The sequence below is a fragment of the Podarcis melisellensis genome, assembly GCF_964234715.1.
Source record: "Podarcis melisellensis genome assembly, chromosome: 2".
Taxonomy (NCBI): domain Eukaryota; kingdom Metazoa; phylum Chordata; class Lepidosauria; order Squamata; family Lacertidae; genus Podarcis; species Podarcis melisellensis.
Window position 1 is genome coordinate 92,263,353 of NC_138529.1, and position 18,414 is coordinate 92,281,766.

Sequence of the window (18,414 nt, forward strand, 5' to 3'; positions counted from 1 at the left end):
GAGAACTTATGATACTGTAGGGAAAATGAGCTAAACCTTCCCCAAAGATGAGCTATTATACAATTTCCCCCATAGTATATGTGTCTGCTATTCAACACACTTATCACAAAATGTTGGACAGCTGGTCTCTGATCAACAACTTCGCATGACAAATGGAAAGTTAAGACAGTCTTGGTGAAATTTGCCTCTAAAGAATGACTATTAAAACCGTAGTGATCTGCTGTGCAAGTAGAATACCTCCTGGCTAACTCTGGGATATCTCATTCTGAACAAAAGATAGCTTTTGATAGTTGCTTCAGGCATTCAGAACTTTCTCCATATAAGCTCTCTTAGCAGATACATCATTGCTATGAATATAGTGTATGATCTGAGCCATTCACAGATACAGCTGCATCCAGCCAGAAACAATTGCTGTGATTGCAGCATTAGAAATAGGTGTTGCCATGATCATGAAAATTGCCACTGTGTTTGTCCCAAATAACAATTTAAGACCTCCACGCAAATGCATCTCGAGGGACAGACTGTGTACATCACGTAGAGGAAGCTCTGACTACCTGAATCTGCCTATGTGACAAAAAACTGTTAAGTCGTATTTCTTACACTCCTAGCATTCTCTAAGAACTCAAGGGACCATGGGATTTGAGGAGACCTGCTGCAGATCCCCTGGAAGGAAACAGTTAAGCTGTCATTGAGGGGGAAGAGAGATGGGTATTGAATTCCTCCCCACTCCTAGCTCCCAAGTGCCTCACAGGCTAGGTTAATCTGCATTACATGGGAGAATGAGGAGAGATGGAGTACCGGGACACTGAGCAAGTTCAAGCACAGCAAGCTTTAAAGGAGTACACTGTGGCATAGAGAGGTTCAGCCCTACTAGGCTGAGAGTGCCAACCTCCTCGCTTGCTTGACATTATGGGTGGCCCTAGATGCCTTAGATACACTAATCAGTGAACTGGGTGCAAATTAATGTTCCTAGGTGAGATTGGGGGGTATCTGGTTGGTATTCAACGAACAGGAGAACCTGGCTAACAGTTGGATTTGTACATTGTCTGTTGTACCTTGTTGGGTGAGGTGATTGGTAGAAAATTGTGAATATTCTCCACTCTGGGGTGTGATGCTGATGTTAGGGGGTGGGGTGGGGTTGCACATAGTCATTGGGTGACTGATTGATTGACTGACTGAGGATGGTAGTTGTGGACACAAGGAGTGTATTTGATAGGCTAATTGCACACTATATGTGAATGCGTCATCATTATGCTATTCTTTCCCTCTGATCTTCTGTTCTGCATTTCTTCTTTCATAGGAACCAGCCTTGAATCTGTGCCTGGACACAGTGGAGAGCTGGGTGAGGGCCAACAAGCTGAAGGTGAATTCTGATAAGACTGAGTAGCTGTGAGCAGGTGGTTCCCTAGTCTGGAAAGTTGACAAACTATTGATGAGGTTGCAGAACTGACCTGCAAAACAAATAGCTCAGATGTCTCAAGCATGCGAAGTGGAAAACAGTTAACTGTGCACTCCTATGCAGGTCTACTCAGCAATAAGTCCCTCTGACTTCAGTGGGACTTAATATTGTAGAGTAGGGATCATAACATGCCAGGTCTGGCTGGCAGACGCAGACCATATCATTTGTAAAACTGGGTGGAGTATATTTGACCAGACATTCAAAGAAGCCATTCATGCTGTGTGTTTAATTTATCTTAACATGAGAAACCTTGGTTAGAGTCCCATAGACTTGATTTGTAGTCTAAATGGGTTGTGCCACTTACAAGTCAGAGTCTATTAAATGCAAGAAAGTGCAAGAAAATATTTGACTTTTCCCTGTCAACACTGCTATTGCATATTATCCACACTGATAAGCTCGGGCATCTTCTTCTTATCTCATTCCCTTTGGCAAATTGGTGTGCCAATCTCACTTAATTGTACCAATTAATATCTAGTTGGTTTTCAGTAACAGGACTGGAGTTGAAGACTGGTCAGGCCATTTTTCTGATTGTTTTTTAGATGAGTGAGATGGGTAATTGTATTAGCAGGGGTTTGGTTATCAGATCAGCAAGTGAACCACTGAATATGACCAATGAAGGAGTGACTGAAGAATTCAAAACAGATTTTATTATTATTATTATTCTGGGCCACATCTATGGTAAAAGTAGTGGTCTGCCTGCAGCAAGCGTTGTATTATATAAGGCACAAGTTTATACCTGCTGGCTGCAGTCTGACCCAAAGTTAGGTAGTGCACGTTAGCTCTTTGAATTCAGCATTGAGCTAACTTGGAACAAATTTATGAAGTTTGCTAATGTCCATTGATTAACTGAATGTTTAGACTGCACTCCAATTGTTCAGCCTGGAATTGCTTCATACTGCATACGGATGGGCAAATCCGACAACTGTGGTTTCTCGCAGTATCCCATTTTTTAAGTCTTCAGTTCTCCACATTTCAACATCATTTTGTGATTTTTTAAAAAGGGATCTCATGAAAATTTATCATTATTTTAATGTGAATTCCTTCTAATGCACACATTTTCCGGTGTACTTTTTTCCTTAATAGTCACATTTCTGGAAACCAATTTCCCCTAATACAGTGATGGCCAAACTTGGCCCTCCAGCTGTTTTGGGGCTGCAACTCCCACCATCCCTAGCTAACAGTACCAGTGGTCAGGGATGATGGGAATTGTAGTCCCAAAACAGCTGGAGGGCCAAGTGTGGCCATCACTGCCCTAATATAATGCACAGCTGTCTCTTAATTTCACCAATATAATACAATCTGATGCACCCCCCGTATTTGCATTTTTGTATGCATTTCTTGACTGAAAAACTGCTCTACAAAATTCAGAGAAGTGTGAATTTTGAAGGATGGTCGTGTTTCATAAAGTGCATTAGACAGGTTCACCTTTAAGGTGAACTGAATGTCTCCTCACCTCTAAATGTTTGAGATACCATTCTCTCTCTCATTCCAGGAGACAGTGGAATGCAAAATTCAGATATTCAATCCCTTAAAGCCCAGGTCTTTCTAAATGTGAAGGCTCACAAATTGAATAAAATGCAAATTCATTTCTTCAGAGAATTATCACAGGAAGCAATTTTGTAAATACTTCAGAACGGTAATGGTGAAACAGTAACAAAATGGTAATGTTGTCATATCCTTAAACGACATTCAGAGCTCTGTTGCTCTTTGAAGCCTTAAATGTTAGCTGTATCCGAGAACTGGGTGAAAAGCAGGGGGGGAAGTCATTGGCATTAAACCTACAGAATTTTAATGCAAAAATATCAAATGGAAATTCAGCACCACTCTATTTGTAACTTACTGCCTTCGCTTACTGTTACTGCTTCCTCTGTGATTGGTTTCCCACAGCCTTGTGCAGTACAGGCTCTTGCATAGAACTTGTACTTTGTACTGATGCTCAGATTGGAGAGCCTGAAGTTGAATGATGATGGGTTAGTAATATTGATTTCATGCAAGGGCCCAATGTCATCAGTTTCATTAACTGGAAAAAGAAGAAGCAAAGAATAGTAGTCAGTCAGACACCATCATCTGGAAGGAGACTGACTTGTTAAAAGCATGCCTCATGGACCAGGTCCCTGATCCATGAACACTGAGCTAAACAGGCACTTAAATCTCTATGCACACATTATGAAATACATGTTGATCTGACATGTTGATCGATTTCCATAAATGGGGGGAGGGGGGAATATCTAGTGCAGTTTTCATTCTGAGTATCACAAAAAAGTGGAAAAATAGCACTGCCTTAGAAGCTATGTGGCAATGAAGAATGGCTATGGGGCTCAGAAGGAACTGCTGGGGCTGCTGCTGCCACCTTCCATCTGATTCAGTTGCCTCACTCTTTCTAGTGGTAGGGCCAGCTCTGCTCAGTTCAAAAGGCAATAGCTCCAGATATGATTTTTGCACAAGCCCCGCTTCATAGCCTTAGTCTCCTAGCTATTCCAGAAAATAACGGTGGTGCTTGAGTTGTGGGAGAAAAGCCAGAAGGTCCTTAATGAAACTCAGAAGCTCCATTCCTTGAGTCCTCCCAATTGTATGCCCAATAAATACAGAGAGATAAATCACAAACTAAACAACTCTGTATGTAGTTTCCAAAAAGGAGCAAAGTGCCATTCTAAGGTTGAAGCTGACCTATTTGGTGGAGCATTGAATTGCCATTGTGTAGTTCCTTTTTGGGCTGACCAGGAGAAGATTCATGAAACAGAGATTGAAATCCGGGTATCTCGTTGGTGTTCCGTTGGGACCACACCAGAACAAGTATACACATAGAAGGTTTCTCTCATGGACTTATTTCAGGAATATTTGGACTGCTTGACTTTGAGATACTGAATTATGTGAGTTGTTATTATTATTTTGGTATTGTATATATTATATAAGATTTCATGTAACAGAAGGTGCTGAAGTGCTGTAAATTATTGTTAATGGGTTTTTAAAAACTACATACAGTGTTGTTTAGTTTGTGATTTCTCCCACTTGTAGCCAAATCATGCTCTGTTCCCTCTGTAGCTTTAAAAAAACACCAGGATTAATGAGAATGATGCAAAAGAAAGGAGCTTGGATCCCTCTCTGTTTTTTGAGCACTGGATAACAACAGTGTGTCTCCAAAATTTGCTTGTTATTAAGCTCTACATCCAACCACACCATTCACGTACTTACTTATCTGGTACTGCAAAATATATCCAGTGACAATGCCATTTGGTTTCTTCGGTGGTCCCCATGATAGTGTTACAGAGTCTTTATCTAAGTTTAGTATCTTTAGAAAGTGTGGCTTTTCTGGTACTGGAAAACACAACCAAAAAACACATTATGCACTTTCTTCGTACTAGATCATTCCATTTGATCTCGGATAAGCTTACAGCATCTTTCCATTTGGTTCTTCCCCCTCCTTTATTAAACACACTGTACCACTTGAAACACCTTAAGTAAAGTTTCAGAGCCGACTTGTTTTCCTTAGGCATGCCATCCTCCATTACACAGCCAAATAGATCCTTTAAAATCTATTTTACCATATTTGACCCAAGAGCTTGAACTCAGAAGGGACCCCAGATATTGAAAATGAACTCCCAAGGACTACAGAACCATACCCACAGTACAGGTATGTGTGTTTGTGCAACTTCCCCCGGATGGAGATGCAAAAGCCAGGAAATGTGAAAAAAGAGAGTGTGACTCATTCCACCAGCAATTTTGATTCTCTGAAGCTACTCACGTGGGCCATCTAGACAGATGCATGCCCATTATGCTCTTAAGAGATTTCCAAGGCAGGAGAATGACACCAAACACATTCCCATGAAAGACAATGGTAATAATTGTGTGAGGCCCAATGAATGCACAATTGCAGTGATTATTTATGTAAAGCTGGTAATCATTCATCCACATTCATTCACGTCCAGCTGGGTGCAGGAAGCAGACTATAAACAAAATCTGGTCATAGAAACACATAAGTAGTAATTGAAAGATGCTAATGCCATAGTTCTGGCTGCGAGAATACTCAGACATGGGGAAAACAGCTAGCACACCACACACAGCTGAAGCAAAGAGAAAATAGAGTTAGGAACATTGACTACTGTTTCCCTTCCCCTCCCTCATTTACCTCCCTCGGGGGTCTGGAATTTGTACGTGTTGCTTTCTGGTCCAGCTCCTTTGGAATTAAAAGCCAAAACAGTTAAGAGGTATTCACTGAATGGCTCCAGGCCGGGAATCATTCCATCGTTTCGGTCTGCGTTAAATGTCAAGAAACGTTTCTCCTGGCGATGGCTTTTTCCATCTAAACGGCTTCGTATTTTCCACCAGCTGACCTGTAGTGGGAAGATCCAACTGAACATTTGAGGCAGGGGATAACAACCAGGACCCTTACAGAGCACACCAAAAATAAAACCCTTATAAGAGGCTCTGAAACGTAGAGTAAGGGAGGGAGAGGGTAGTGTGGAGAACCATAATCACCTTGTAGCCCCGGAGGTGGCCACGAACTCTGTCCTTGGGAATGGTAGACCAGATGGCTTTAGCGAGAGTACTGTTGATAGCGTGTACAATCACATTGGAAGGAGCCGCTTCCGGAACTGGGAAATGCAAGAAGGTGACAGGGTTGTGTTAATTGTTGTGCTCAGCATAGTATATTTTGAAGTTGTGCCAGCATGCATGATGAGTTTAAAAGGATGGCCAGCTAACTAACTCTCTTGGTGGGCCACTTAGAGAAGAGAGTGAGAGTTAATGAACCAGAGTTTTGCATGCTACTCCTTTAAAATGCCCTGGTAAGATCTTCCTCATTTGCAACTGGGGAGGAAGGCACTTCTCTGACTTGGCTCTTTGACACCCAGGTACTGACCTGAGTTTAAAATGATGGTTCTGGATTACTCAAAAGCCACCTACTTTTAGGTCCCATCAAATCCCTCCTACAGGCAAGCTGTTTGTGATATTTAGATGTTATCATATTCAAACTAAGCCTCCATCTGTGTCTTGTGCTCCGAAGCCTGCAGTCTTATGCACACTTATCTAGGAATAGGCTCAGCTTGAACTTTGTGGGGCTTTCTTCTGAGTAAATATGCACAGAATTGTGCTATATGAGCTATCAGTGGGGCCTACAACAAAACGTTGCGGTGCGGAGGGTTTCTGCTCAGTCACTGCCATATTCCATGATACTGTGTTCTTTTGCTCTCAGTTTTCCATTTCTTCAAACAGTTCATCAGCATTCTGTGCCCACTGAGCTGGTTCTGTCCACCTTTGGCTATTTTTTTGGGGGGGGTGTTTCCCTGCCTGGAGTACCCTCCCCCATACCACATATTTCTTGTACTTCTGCAAAGTCACTGGTTACATAAGGATAGTCACTCATATTAGTATGTAGCCGTGGTGAGGAACCTCAGGCCTGCTACTCTCAGGCCTGTGCTGAACTGGGAGCTTTGGCCACCTTGTACATAGCACAATACCCTGAGAGCCCTGATGACCAGCTGATAATCTGTGTCTGCAAGACTCACGAGAGACCCTTTGAAGCCCCAATGATCAGCTGGTTGTCAGGGCTGCAAAATACTACGCATGGTTCTCTGCAAGCCCCAATGATCATCCAGGGTTCAAAGTGCCACACACAGTATGGTTTAATTTCAAAGAGCATGTGAGAAAATGGGTCCCCTGATGTCAGGTGATAGGTGAGTGGCACCCACTTGTCAAACCACAGGACCTGCTGCTAGCCTGCTGGCCAGATCCAATTGCCCAGTTCCAGTGCATAGGATAGTTCTCTAGGGGTGAGCCAATAAATGCCAGATATGAGAGGTCGAGTTCTGGAGTCAGAGCTTCCACACACATTAATTGCTGTATGAATGTTGGCTGTGATTCCTGAACTGCAGAGTAGATGATCATTATGGTTTCTTCTAACTCTACCATTCTATGATTCAATGAATATACATCCTGGTGCCCTGATACTGGCACAGCCTGCATATATATAAAGCCCCCTTTCATACTTCTGTAACAAATTCCAAAAAATGGGGATGGGTGGAGAAAAATGTTCAGAAAATAGGTTCCACCATTTTTAGCTTGACCATTACTTTTTCTAACAGCAAAAATAAATATATTTTTACAAGGTTTGGCATCCCCCCCCCCCCCCGCTTTAGCTCAGATTTTCAGATTCTAAAATGTGCCTGCAGGCTGCGAAATGTTCCCTCTGAGTATGATCTCGGGGGCCTTCTGCATAACCACCCCTACCATGGGAGCATTTTAGAAGGCCTTCTTGAATAATTATTCTTCCTGGCTGAACTAAGAAGTCTCAGTACCTGCATAAATGTGAACGTAAGATTTTAAACAATTCGGTAACGTATTGCTGTCTGCATCTCAATCACTTGCTGCCACATGCTAAAAGATTGTGCATATTTCAGTCACATCAAGGACTTTGAGCTATCCTGTCCCAAATGACTACTGTGGGGTTTCCTCTTTTTGTAGTCTTAAGCCTTAAATCCTTAAAAGCTAGGTTTTTGGTTGGTTTGCTTTTTTGAAGTGAGCCCATTAAAAAAAAAAAAAAGGCTGTTCTGCTTGCAGAAGTATTTGATTCCTAGTACTGCAGCAGGGGGCTTATAATCTTCCAAGTATATATATATCCATTCTCTAAACAAGATAAGAGAGAAAAAATTGCAGTGTAACAGCAGCAAGGCTTCTGGAAAGACTGTTGTCCAATTTTCTCAACAGGGGAGCAGAGGTTCTCAGTCTTCCATATTTTACACAAGAAACAATTGCTTTGTGTTATTACTGTACACTCACAGTTATTTTATTAGGGTTATGACTTCCTGTGCACTTATATTAAAATTCTGTACAGTGGTTTATGACAGTGGTGCCTGCAGTGGGAGGGAAGGAAAGAGGATGTAGAAATCATAGACTAATGTAATAACAGAATATAACTCTGGGATATTGAGATGGGAAATGGGTATTTTATGTCTTGCAAGTTTCAAGTGAACAATATTGATTAGGCAGGGATAAATGTCTGTTGGAGGCTTAAAATCTAAACTAAGCCACTTCTTTTTAAATATTAAATTGTAAAGCCTCGGCTGGAACATATACAGATATTTATGTGTGACTGCAATTTGGCTGGAAGGTGTCATTTAGGTGTAATGTGCAGCAAATTTGGTTGTATCCCTGTAAGTTTATTAACTGTGCTATCCTGTGCATGTCTTTTCAGAAGTAAAGCTTACTGAGTTCAGTGGGGACATACCCCCAGGTAAGTGTGTGTAGATGTCAAACAGATAAATGACTTTATCTTTCAATGTTTTCAATGGCTGATATTTTATTGTGACTTAACATTTTGTTAGGATTCAACCAGAGTGGCTGGGGCAACCCGGTAAGATTGAAAGATCGATGACATATAAATATTTATCATCATCATCATTATCACTATCATCATCATTAAAGAAACTATCAATATGCTTGAGACACATTTAGGATGTGCTTTCACAATATAATTTTGGGAGGAAGATGCTTACTTTTTGTAAAGTTTTTGTGGGGGGATCTAGCCATATGGACAAATCTTCGCAAGAAAGCTTAGGATGATAACTGAGAAAAGTTACCATGTGAAGCTTTCTACCTCTCAAAAATGACTGTGACAATTCACCTTCCTCAAACTCACCCCTTAAAGTCAGAATGAATTACATAATAACAAATGTTTGGAATTCTGTTACTGAAGTAACAGAAACATTGTGTTACATACGATCACAAAATGGGGTTATCATGAAAGACAAACAACTGACCACATTTTCCTGCATTTCATTTGAAAATTGTGCTTTAGGTTTCTTCCCCCCTACCCACCAAATGTTGGGAAGCAAAAAACTTCTGCATCTCCACATTTTTCAGACTTCTGTCTTTTTAATAATTTAACTCCCAACTCTTAACTCTAAGCTCGTTCACCCTTCAGCTTGAAAATCACCCACAGACCATTCTTTGTATAAAGATGTTTTTCCCCATTACTTACTGTCTTCGCTTGAATAGCCAGTTATTATATTGGGCTCAGGGCCAGACCCAAAGCTATTCACTGCCTGAACTTTGATATCATAAGGTACAAAGGTGGGGGTGTTCTTCAATACCAAGAAATGTTTTTTCACTGTTTCTTCATCCCATTCAACATTATCCTGTTGTTTCCAGTTCACTTTGTACTCCAGCCCTGGTCCATTCTGCTCCATGGGCTTTAGTGGCTGCAGATGAAGAAGAAAAGGAATCAGGTACTGTTGTTGTTGTTGTGCTGGCTTACAGGAAACACTCTTTCATGAAACAGTTGGCTATATAATTCAGAAGTGCATCACAAAGATTGCTTTAAGTAAGGCAAACATCACAAAGATAGGCTTAAGGTAAGTGAAGGACAGAACGTTATGGCTTTTTAAAAGCCAGCAAGAGAGGGAAACAGATGGCTTGAAAGCACATTGATTATTAAATCATATACTTTAATGTTGGAGGCATTACCTCTCAATTTGCAGTACATTTTACCATGTCAATCAACTCACATGAAAATGTGTCATTTGTACTGTGGTTACACTATGACAGTTCTTTCAAAAAAATGTTCAATTGCAGATTTGTCCATTAAAACATAAGATTACCCTACAGAGTATTAAACAACTGACAACAAAAATCCCAAACTATATCTGATTGACTTATTGGATAATAATATTTTTATGGCTCATTTGAGGTGCTCATCTAGCTCAGAGTCATTTACACAACAGTAATATGTATAAACTTCTATCTTTCCTCCTCTCTGATTTCCCTCTGTCAAAGATGTATATTGGAAGTTCCTTGTGGGCAGGACCTGCCTTTTTGCAATAATAATAATAATAATAATAATAATAATAATAATAATAATAATAAACATTGTAACCTGCCCATCTGACTGGGTTGCCCCAGCCACTCTGTTACTCTGTAAATTGCTATGTCCAATGATGTCCTTGTATAAATAATAATAGCTGGTAAAATAATTTGCCAGAGGGAAAGAGGAGAAAGAAAAAGAGAATGAGGATGAATAAAAAACAGTTAAGTTTGCTTGTTGTGATTTATAGAAGGCACCTGCATTCATGAATACATGGCATAATTTCTACATTTGCAGTCCTTGTAATGAAGGAAGCCAAAATGGAGGATATGGTGGAAACTGCCAAGCGTCAATTCACAGAAAACTGGAGGCAAAGGAAGATGTTATGGGCTCACAGTCTCATTTCTACCCAAGGGATTTTGCATTTCATCAAACAATCTCCTTTGAAACTATTATTCAGGGCTGGGGCAGGTAGAATCCAAAGCAGTAATTAAACTTAATTCTTTCTTTAGACCTTCTTGGCTACTTCTATGTTTTCAAAAACAGAATAATTAGTAAGAAATTATTAGAAAACAGGAGCTAAGGGGGCATGTAAGGAATAAAAGGCAAAATCAAGGATGGTGGAGATTAAAGCTATTTCCTAGATGTTATCCTACAAATTTTCTTTCAGCTGCAATGAAGGTTGCTTTTGTTTTGCTTTTAAATCACATATTCAGCCCAGCACTATGCATGCCCACTCCGAAAGTCCACTGTGTTCTCTGAGGCTTATTAAAAAATGAACCAGGTAACTTCACTTGGACCATAGCAATTGTGTCTATACCTTCAATTAAAAGAGCATTACCTCCCATGTCATGTTCATTTCATGTGGTTCAGAAGATTCAATTCGGATGTTTTCCGGGTTCTTGTCTGGAGCTATGCATCAACAAAATACAATGCAAGAGTATTTTAATTAACCAGTCTTTGTTACTTATTCTTCATATGTCTACATTTACTTTATATGGTAAATCGATTAACTGCTGGCTAATTATGTGAATTTCATAGTAATGATTATTATACAGCAGTAAATTATTCCAAAATAAACTTCAGATGAATTTTACATTCACTGTGCAATAAAGTTATCATTTTTAACACACTGCACCATTTATGGTGGCTTGTTATGATAACCACACACAACTCCTTGCAAATTGGATTTCAAAGAATGGATATATCAGCTACATTCAAATTATTATATTTCTGTTTAATAAGCTGAGCTATGAACAAGGCATTGGGCCATGCACACAGCGTCTCTGCTTCCCCCTTCTCACCTACAAGAAAACAGATCATTAATTCTTCCATTAACTATAGTTTCTCATTTTTTCCAAACTGGGAAACTGTGGTTAACAGCTTCTGAACAAGATTATGCTATCATGGGAAGATGGCTTAATATTTTGTTTTGGTCCAGCCATTAACCATTGTTTGCCAGTTCAGCAAAGCCAGGAAATAATAATAGTGGATGGAGAGCCTTCCTACTGTAGTTTGTTTGCTGGCTCACATGAGGGAATGAGCACAAGGGGTTCCACTATCTTAGGGAGCCATTTTGAGATAAAAGAATTACATTATGACAGACATCAGTAAATAAATTCATCCCAGGACACCCTTGGATAATATGATCAATTGTCATGTAAAAAGCACAACGAAAACCCCACACCATAAAATGGATATGGTTTCAGTCATTTTGGTTAAAATGATTGAATAAGAACTAAATGGTAGTTTCACAAAGCACCAGATGTTAATGGGATTATTTTAAAGAGTTGGCCCATTGGGACTAGGAAAACAGAAGGTGTATCATTAGAAAGAGGCACAGTTTGAAAGCTAGGAAAGGCACAGAGACAAAAGTTTTTGTAAAATGTTAGGAGAATATAAATGAAGAAACCTTGCAGAACAGCTGTTCTATAAAAGGATTTTCAGGAGCCAGTTATTTCATGTTATACCAAGAGAAATTGGTTGTGAATAGAAATTTATCCAAAGTCCTGTGCTGCTATGAGACTCACTATAAATCTTGCTAAATAGCCCATCCAGAAGGCATGGTGTCGACATAAAAGAAGAAGAAAGCTAGCCTGAGCCTTAAAAGCAGTATATTTGGAGCCTAACTACATGTTTTGTTAATTGTGCAGTTTCTCAGAAGATATTTTAAAAATGGAATCCTTAAGTACATTTGTTTTCTAGTTGTAAAACAGCCTTTTCTGAGGTGTTGCAACCCAAACTGTACAAAGTATTCCAAATTCTGTCTTACTGATTGTCCTACCTGTATGGAGCATTGCCATGTACAAATAACTTCTATCCCTTGGATCTTATATTCCCAAAGATTGGGGCTGAACCATCATATATGTCTTGTTTTTGGCAGTCTTTGGTACAACCTGAAACCTGCATAGCCCTTAAGAATGCATCATTCCACATTCCATCTTGGGACTATGAATGGAATGGAATTCCAGAGCATAACCATCAGCCCCCCCTTTGTCTACGATTTAGTCGGCTAAAGAGACTAAACAGGTGTACAGGTGTGGAGAACTCTAAAGCTGCCACACTATTTTGTGACAGATTGATTGGCTAATAATGATTTTGCTCTAAAACAAATTTTGGAATGTTTCTGATGGGCCAACACAGCTACCTGTACTTTTTGTTAGGATATAGTTCCGTTCCACCTTAAAAGGGACAGGCATGACTGTTGTGTGTTACATGCCTGTTTACATTTCCAGCACAGTCTGCTGGGAACTTCCGTTTTGTATATTGCTTTTGTATTGCTGTTTTGCTCTGGAGAAGAAGGGAAGCAGACATGTTTTTCCTTTGTCCCTGCTGCTGAATAAAATGCTGTATATAATGCTTACACATGGCTCTGTCCGCCACTTCCGTTGTGGAGATTTATTCACTCTGCTAATTAGCGTGCTTGGTAGCTTCAGAAGGCTACTGAGGCTTGAGTCGCTGATTGATTGATGCTGTTCCGTGACCTGGAGATCACCCGGCTGCTGGCCGGTGGCTGGAGCCAGCTTGGGGCCTGCCTGATGCCCCCGTCTCCCTGGCAGCATCCCAACACTTTTAATGTACAATACTGTGTCCTCAATTAAATAAAACACTCTTTTCCTTCTGCTTCTCTTCTTATTTTTATATTTCTGCTTCTTTTTCGTCTTTTCTCCTTGGTGTGTGTGTGAGAGAGAGAGAGAAAGAGAGGGAGAGAGAGAGACTATATATGCACATGAAGGTGATGGCTGGCTAGTGAAGGACTCCAGAGGCAGGGAAGGAAAGATCTCCCAGGGTGGGAGGTTTGAAGAAGAAAGGTGACAGCTGGGAGGGTCCACCCTCTTCTGTGTGAGACAAGGATTAAGATCTACCTTTGAGAGGGGGCTTTGTATTTTCTTCGCTCTTTTTTCTGTTGCTTTTTTTCTTAAAATTTAGATTTGTTTGTTTTTTATTGCATTGTGTGAGGGAAAAGTTTAAAAAAAACAACCAAACCTATAAATCAATAAAATGTTATCTCCTTAAGAGCCACACTTTGAAAAGAGAGGAACACATACATTAAGCCAGCCTTCCCCAACTTGGTGCCTTCAAGACATCTTGAACAACAACTCCTATAAGACCTAGCCAACATGGTCAATAGTCAGGAATGATGGAAGTTTTATTCCAAAACATCAGAAGGAACACAGATTGGGGAAGGCTGCTTTAAGCAATATTTATAATTATCCACAACAGGGTCTGGCTTCACAATGTCAAGACTTGGCACCAATTACTGAGTGGGATAGGAGAAAGCAGCTCACCTCCAACCAAGCCTATAAGTTAATCTAAAACAAAACAAAGCTTAGGAACTTGTTTCCCCCACAAATCAAAACAAAGGCTCCTGAATATGCATCAGGTGTATTCTAGGCTAGTATACCCTGTTCAATATGATATAATTAAACACAAGAAACAGGTAGCAAAGCATACCAGCTGGTGGTGTTTCATATCGTTCCGACGGTTCGCTAGGCTGACTTCTCCCAACGGCATTGACAGATATAACACGGAACTGGTAATTTACATAAGGGGACAGTGGTAAGACAACTGTACTGTCATTCCCTGGGAGCCTGATTAATTCCTGCCACTTTCTGGGCTCCCATCGGTTCTCTTCAAATTCCACAATAGATTCTAGAAAGGACAAGGAGTGGAGACACAATTAAGATCCCCGGAAACGAACTGGAAAGAAGGGAAGGAAATGATCAGCAACAAATAAAACCTTCACCAATAAAACTAATTAAGTGCAGCTTTCAGGGTAGCTTATATCTAATTCCAAACACTTGCTGTCACTCTATAAAAGTAAGGTGGCAGCACTAGACTCCCGCTTACCATTAATTGGGCTGTTGTTACTGCTCCCAACATTCCATGATAGCCTCACACTTCTGCTCTGTTTCTCGGAGAGGTGGAGGTCTTCTGGTGGGTCAGGGACATCTGTACAAGAAACGGAAGAAACATAAGAAGAATGGCATTTGGCTGCCGCGCTTCACTCTGAGCAAGAGACGTGTGCAATATTTTCAGGTGGGGCCTTCAGAGAAATCACACTGCTGCTTCTGACATTAGGGCTGTGCATATGACCCTGTCCATCTGTTCATGGAATACATGAGAGAAACGTCATACCAGCCAGTTATGCCCCCCTAGTGCCAATATAGCCGCATGCCACACTCTTCATCTTTATCTATTTCACAAGAATAAAAGCTATGCCTGCAAAGAGCTCTTTGACACCTTAAAGACTGAAGAAGAGTTTGGATTTGATATCCCACCTTTCACTCCCTTTAAGGAGTCTCAAAGCAGCTAACATTCTCCTTTCCCTTCCTCCCCCACAACAAACACTGTGAGGTGAGTGTGGCTGAGAGACTTCAAAGAAGTATGACTGGCCCAAGGTCACCCAGCAGCTGCATGTGGAGGAGGGGGACACGAACCCGGTTCCCCAGATTACGAGACTACCGCTCTTAACCACTACACCACACTGGCTCAATTATTGTGGCACAAGACTGGCACAATTATTGTGGCGTAGGCTTCTGAGGACTACAGCAACACTTGTCTGTTGCATGAATTGGTCTGCTCTAGAAAGTATAATCTGCACAGATTTTTGCACATATGCACACTTGTTGTTTTTAGCAAAATTATACAGGAGGGGAAACCCTACAGGGAATATTAAAAACATCCACATTATAGGGGTCCAATGATTGAACTAGGAGTATTTGAAATTGCGGCATTGTTGCATACAGATGCTAAACAGGTACAGATCTGATCAGCTCTGTGGTCACTGGGAGTCCCATGTAAGAGAAGGGCAAAAAATGTAGTAAATATGTAATGCTATGTAATCTGTAATCCATACGTGTGTGCCAGAATACCTGGGCCTTAGCTGAGTGGCAGGCCACATACTTTGCAGGCAAAGGGTTCAAATCCTGGTATCTTCTGGTAGGGCTGGGCTTGTCCACTGTCTGAAACCCCAGAGAGTCACTGCCGGTCCGTGTGGACAATGCAGAGCTCAATGTACCAATGGTCTGACTCACTTTAAGGCAGCTTCTTCTGTTATTTTGGAGGGGCAGAGCAGAAGGTGGTCTGTCCTATCAAACTTAAAAGGCCGACTTTGGCATTCACCACTTCCTTCACAGGAAGACTGTTGAGCGAATAAAACAGTTCCATGTGAAACTTGGGAGCGAAGCGTACACGGTGAGAAATACAGTTGTTTTCCAAGGCCAGGCTCAAAACGTATTTCAGGCATCCACTCTATAATACTAGTGGGATGGGCCCTGGCATCCACTATTTGTCCCTCATGCATTGCATATGATACTTCTTTCCGCTCCAATAGCCAGAACCGTTCCCCAACAAAGGTCAAATTCTATTTCTTGTCTCAGCCGCAGCAGGATTCTTATTAAGCAACTGTCCTGGTAGCAGGAAAGCAATGAGGCAGAGCTGGAGGAGGATTTCTACATAAATATGTGTTTTTTATAGATGGCTAAGAATAGAAGTGCAGGGTTTTTAAAAGGCAGCAGTGTGTGGTTGTCTGGGAGTTAGATTTGAAATGACAGTGTATGGGGAAAATAAGGAGCGCAGTTGGGGGTAGCATTTGCAGGGCCGTAATGAGACTGCCAGCCCAGTAGGATTTTAATACGTGTAAGGAAAAATGGGGGAGGAGGTGGATTTCATCCAGTTTAAAAATGAACCCCTCTTATGTGATGCTCATTCATCAATAAATATGTGAGTTGCACAGAAAAACACCCCTTCAGTTGGGCCCAAATCTTTGAAAGTCACCCCTCCTAGAACCTTATGACTCCAACTGAATGAGAGAGGTTACCCCAAAGGTGAGACATATCCTGCTCAAGGGTCCCAGAGCCCTGATTGGCAGGTGCTGGGAGCTGCCATTCACCCTAAAAGTTGCCTAACGGTGCTCACCGACCCTTGTCCCTCCCTAGTGAATCTCCCAGGCGTAGCCTGGGTAACTCACTTGGTAAGAGTGTGGTGCTAATAACACCAAGGTTGCAGGTTTGATCCCTGTATGGGACAGCTACATATTATTTCATTGCAGGGGGGTGGACTAGAGGATCTTCAGGGTCTCTTCCAACTTTACAGTCCTATGATTCTATCCCAGCTTAAATGTGGCCGTTGAATTAACCTAATCCAATGGCATGCCTGCGAAACTGGCTCCTCATCAACCTGGTACATATTTCAGGGAGTCAGAAGAATATGTCAGCAGGGCACACAAACAGACAGGCCAGAAACAATCCTACACAGTCCTGAAGCGAACGGAAAATCTTGCACTGAGAAATCAGAAGAGGCTAAGGGGGCAGAAGGTGGAGGTGCATTAGACAGTCTCCTGTGTTTCCCTCTCCTAACATCCACATGGCATATGCCCAAAAGCCATGACTCACCCCCCTCTGTCCCAGAAGCAACACCGCCCCTGTCCATAGCCCTCAGGGTCAGGTGGCAAAGCAGCCATTTGTGAAATGTGCATGTGAATAAATAGTGCCGAATCTGACTAATGTTGCAATGGGCCCAAATCTTCAGAACAAAAGCCATTACTTGACAGAGAAGGAGTAAGAACAGATTTTCCCAGAGGGATTTAAATAAAGCATCAGAATAACTTAGCATGCAAGCAGTGGTTTAAAATTTACTTACAAAGGACAGTTATGCGGGAATCATCTGTGGCAATGTCAAGAGATGTGCGGCCTACACAGGTGTACACACCCTGATCTTCTAATTCCACATTTGATATAATCAAGGTGTCCATCTCCATAATTATTCTGCAAAGGAAAGTATAAATAAGACACAAATGACAGAGCAATAATAAAACTAGCATCCTGAATCCGCTTTCTTTAGCTCACCTTGCCTGCACATGGAAATCCTCTCACGAGGCAAGCTCGCAATAATGCTTAAGTTGCATTTTAGGTAGTAAATTCATCACACACACACACACACACACACACAAACACACACACACACAAACATACATATTGCTAGCATTAACTACCAGCACAGTTTCAAGCACCCGCAACTGATCGTCCCAACGTATAACAGCCATAGTTCTAGTAATCTGCTTTCAGGAAGTTTGGAGATTATTCATCTACAGTCCCCAGTCCACAAAGTGCTAGACAATTCTTATTTATCATTCCAACAATCCTGAGAGATAGATTAGACTGAGTGCTAATGACTAAATTCTTACGGGTCAAACCAGACAAGATGAGAAATGGATGTGATCTAAATTTCCAGTGTTTCATTTGCTCCCCCTTTATAGAAGTTAAGGGGAAGATATGAATTGGATCAGCACCATAGGACTAAGGGAAGGGAAGGTTTAAACCCTTCCCACAATGCTATTTCCCATGTGCATGGCCAGAAAGCATCTCAGTTGCCTTTTTCCATCTGGCCTGGGATGGGAGGGCCTCCAGCTACAAAAGCTGAGGCTGCTGAACAAACTATTGGGCTGGAGTGTTTTGTTGTGTAGGGGGTGGGATTGTCGCTGTTGTATTTGTTTGTTTTTTGTATCTTTATTTTAGATTTTGTCGTGATTTGTGTGGAAATTGTCCAGTCTGCTTCTAATATTTTTAATGTTTAATTTATTCTTTATGTTGGGACGCGGGTGGCGCTCTGGGTTAAACCACAGAGCCTAAGACTTGCTGATCAGAAGGTCGGCGGT

The 18,414-nt window shown here is 41.3% G+C and overlaps 1 protein-coding gene and 1 long non-coding RNA gene across 7 annotated transcripts in view; both read right to left on the bottom strand.

The window, feature by feature from the left end:
• Window positions 1-18,414, bottom strand: part of CHL1 (cell adhesion molecule L1 like) — a 216,862-nt gene that overhangs the window by 14,188 nt on the left and 184,260 nt on the right. For all 6 annotated transcript variants that reach the window (XM_081901386.1, XM_081901383.1, XM_081901385.1 and 3 more), the window contains 9 exons: window positions 17,400-17,524; window positions 14,607-14,708; window positions 14,211-14,408; window positions 11,098-11,168; window positions 9,435-9,654; window positions 5,936-6,051; window positions 5,586-5,790; window positions 4,652-4,774; window positions 3,300-3,479 (listed from right to left, as the gene is read on the bottom strand). In XM_081901386.1, coding sequence (XP_081757512.1) covers window positions 3,300-3,479; window positions 4,652-4,774; window positions 5,586-5,790; window positions 5,936-6,051; window positions 9,435-9,654; window positions 11,098-11,168; window positions 14,211-14,408; window positions 14,607-14,708; window positions 17,400-17,524 — 1,340 coding nt within the window. The remainder of the gene's footprint in view (window positions 1-3,299; window positions 3,480-4,651; window positions 4,775-5,585; window positions 5,791-5,935; window positions 6,052-9,434; window positions 9,655-11,097; window positions 11,169-14,210; window positions 14,409-14,606; window positions 14,709-17,399; window positions 17,525-18,414) is intronic.
• LOC309365348 overlaps window positions 1-18,414 on the bottom strand; it is a 110,848-nt gene that overhangs the window by 14,188 nt on the left and 78,246 nt on the right. The gene's annotated exons all lie outside the window — the stretch shown is intronic.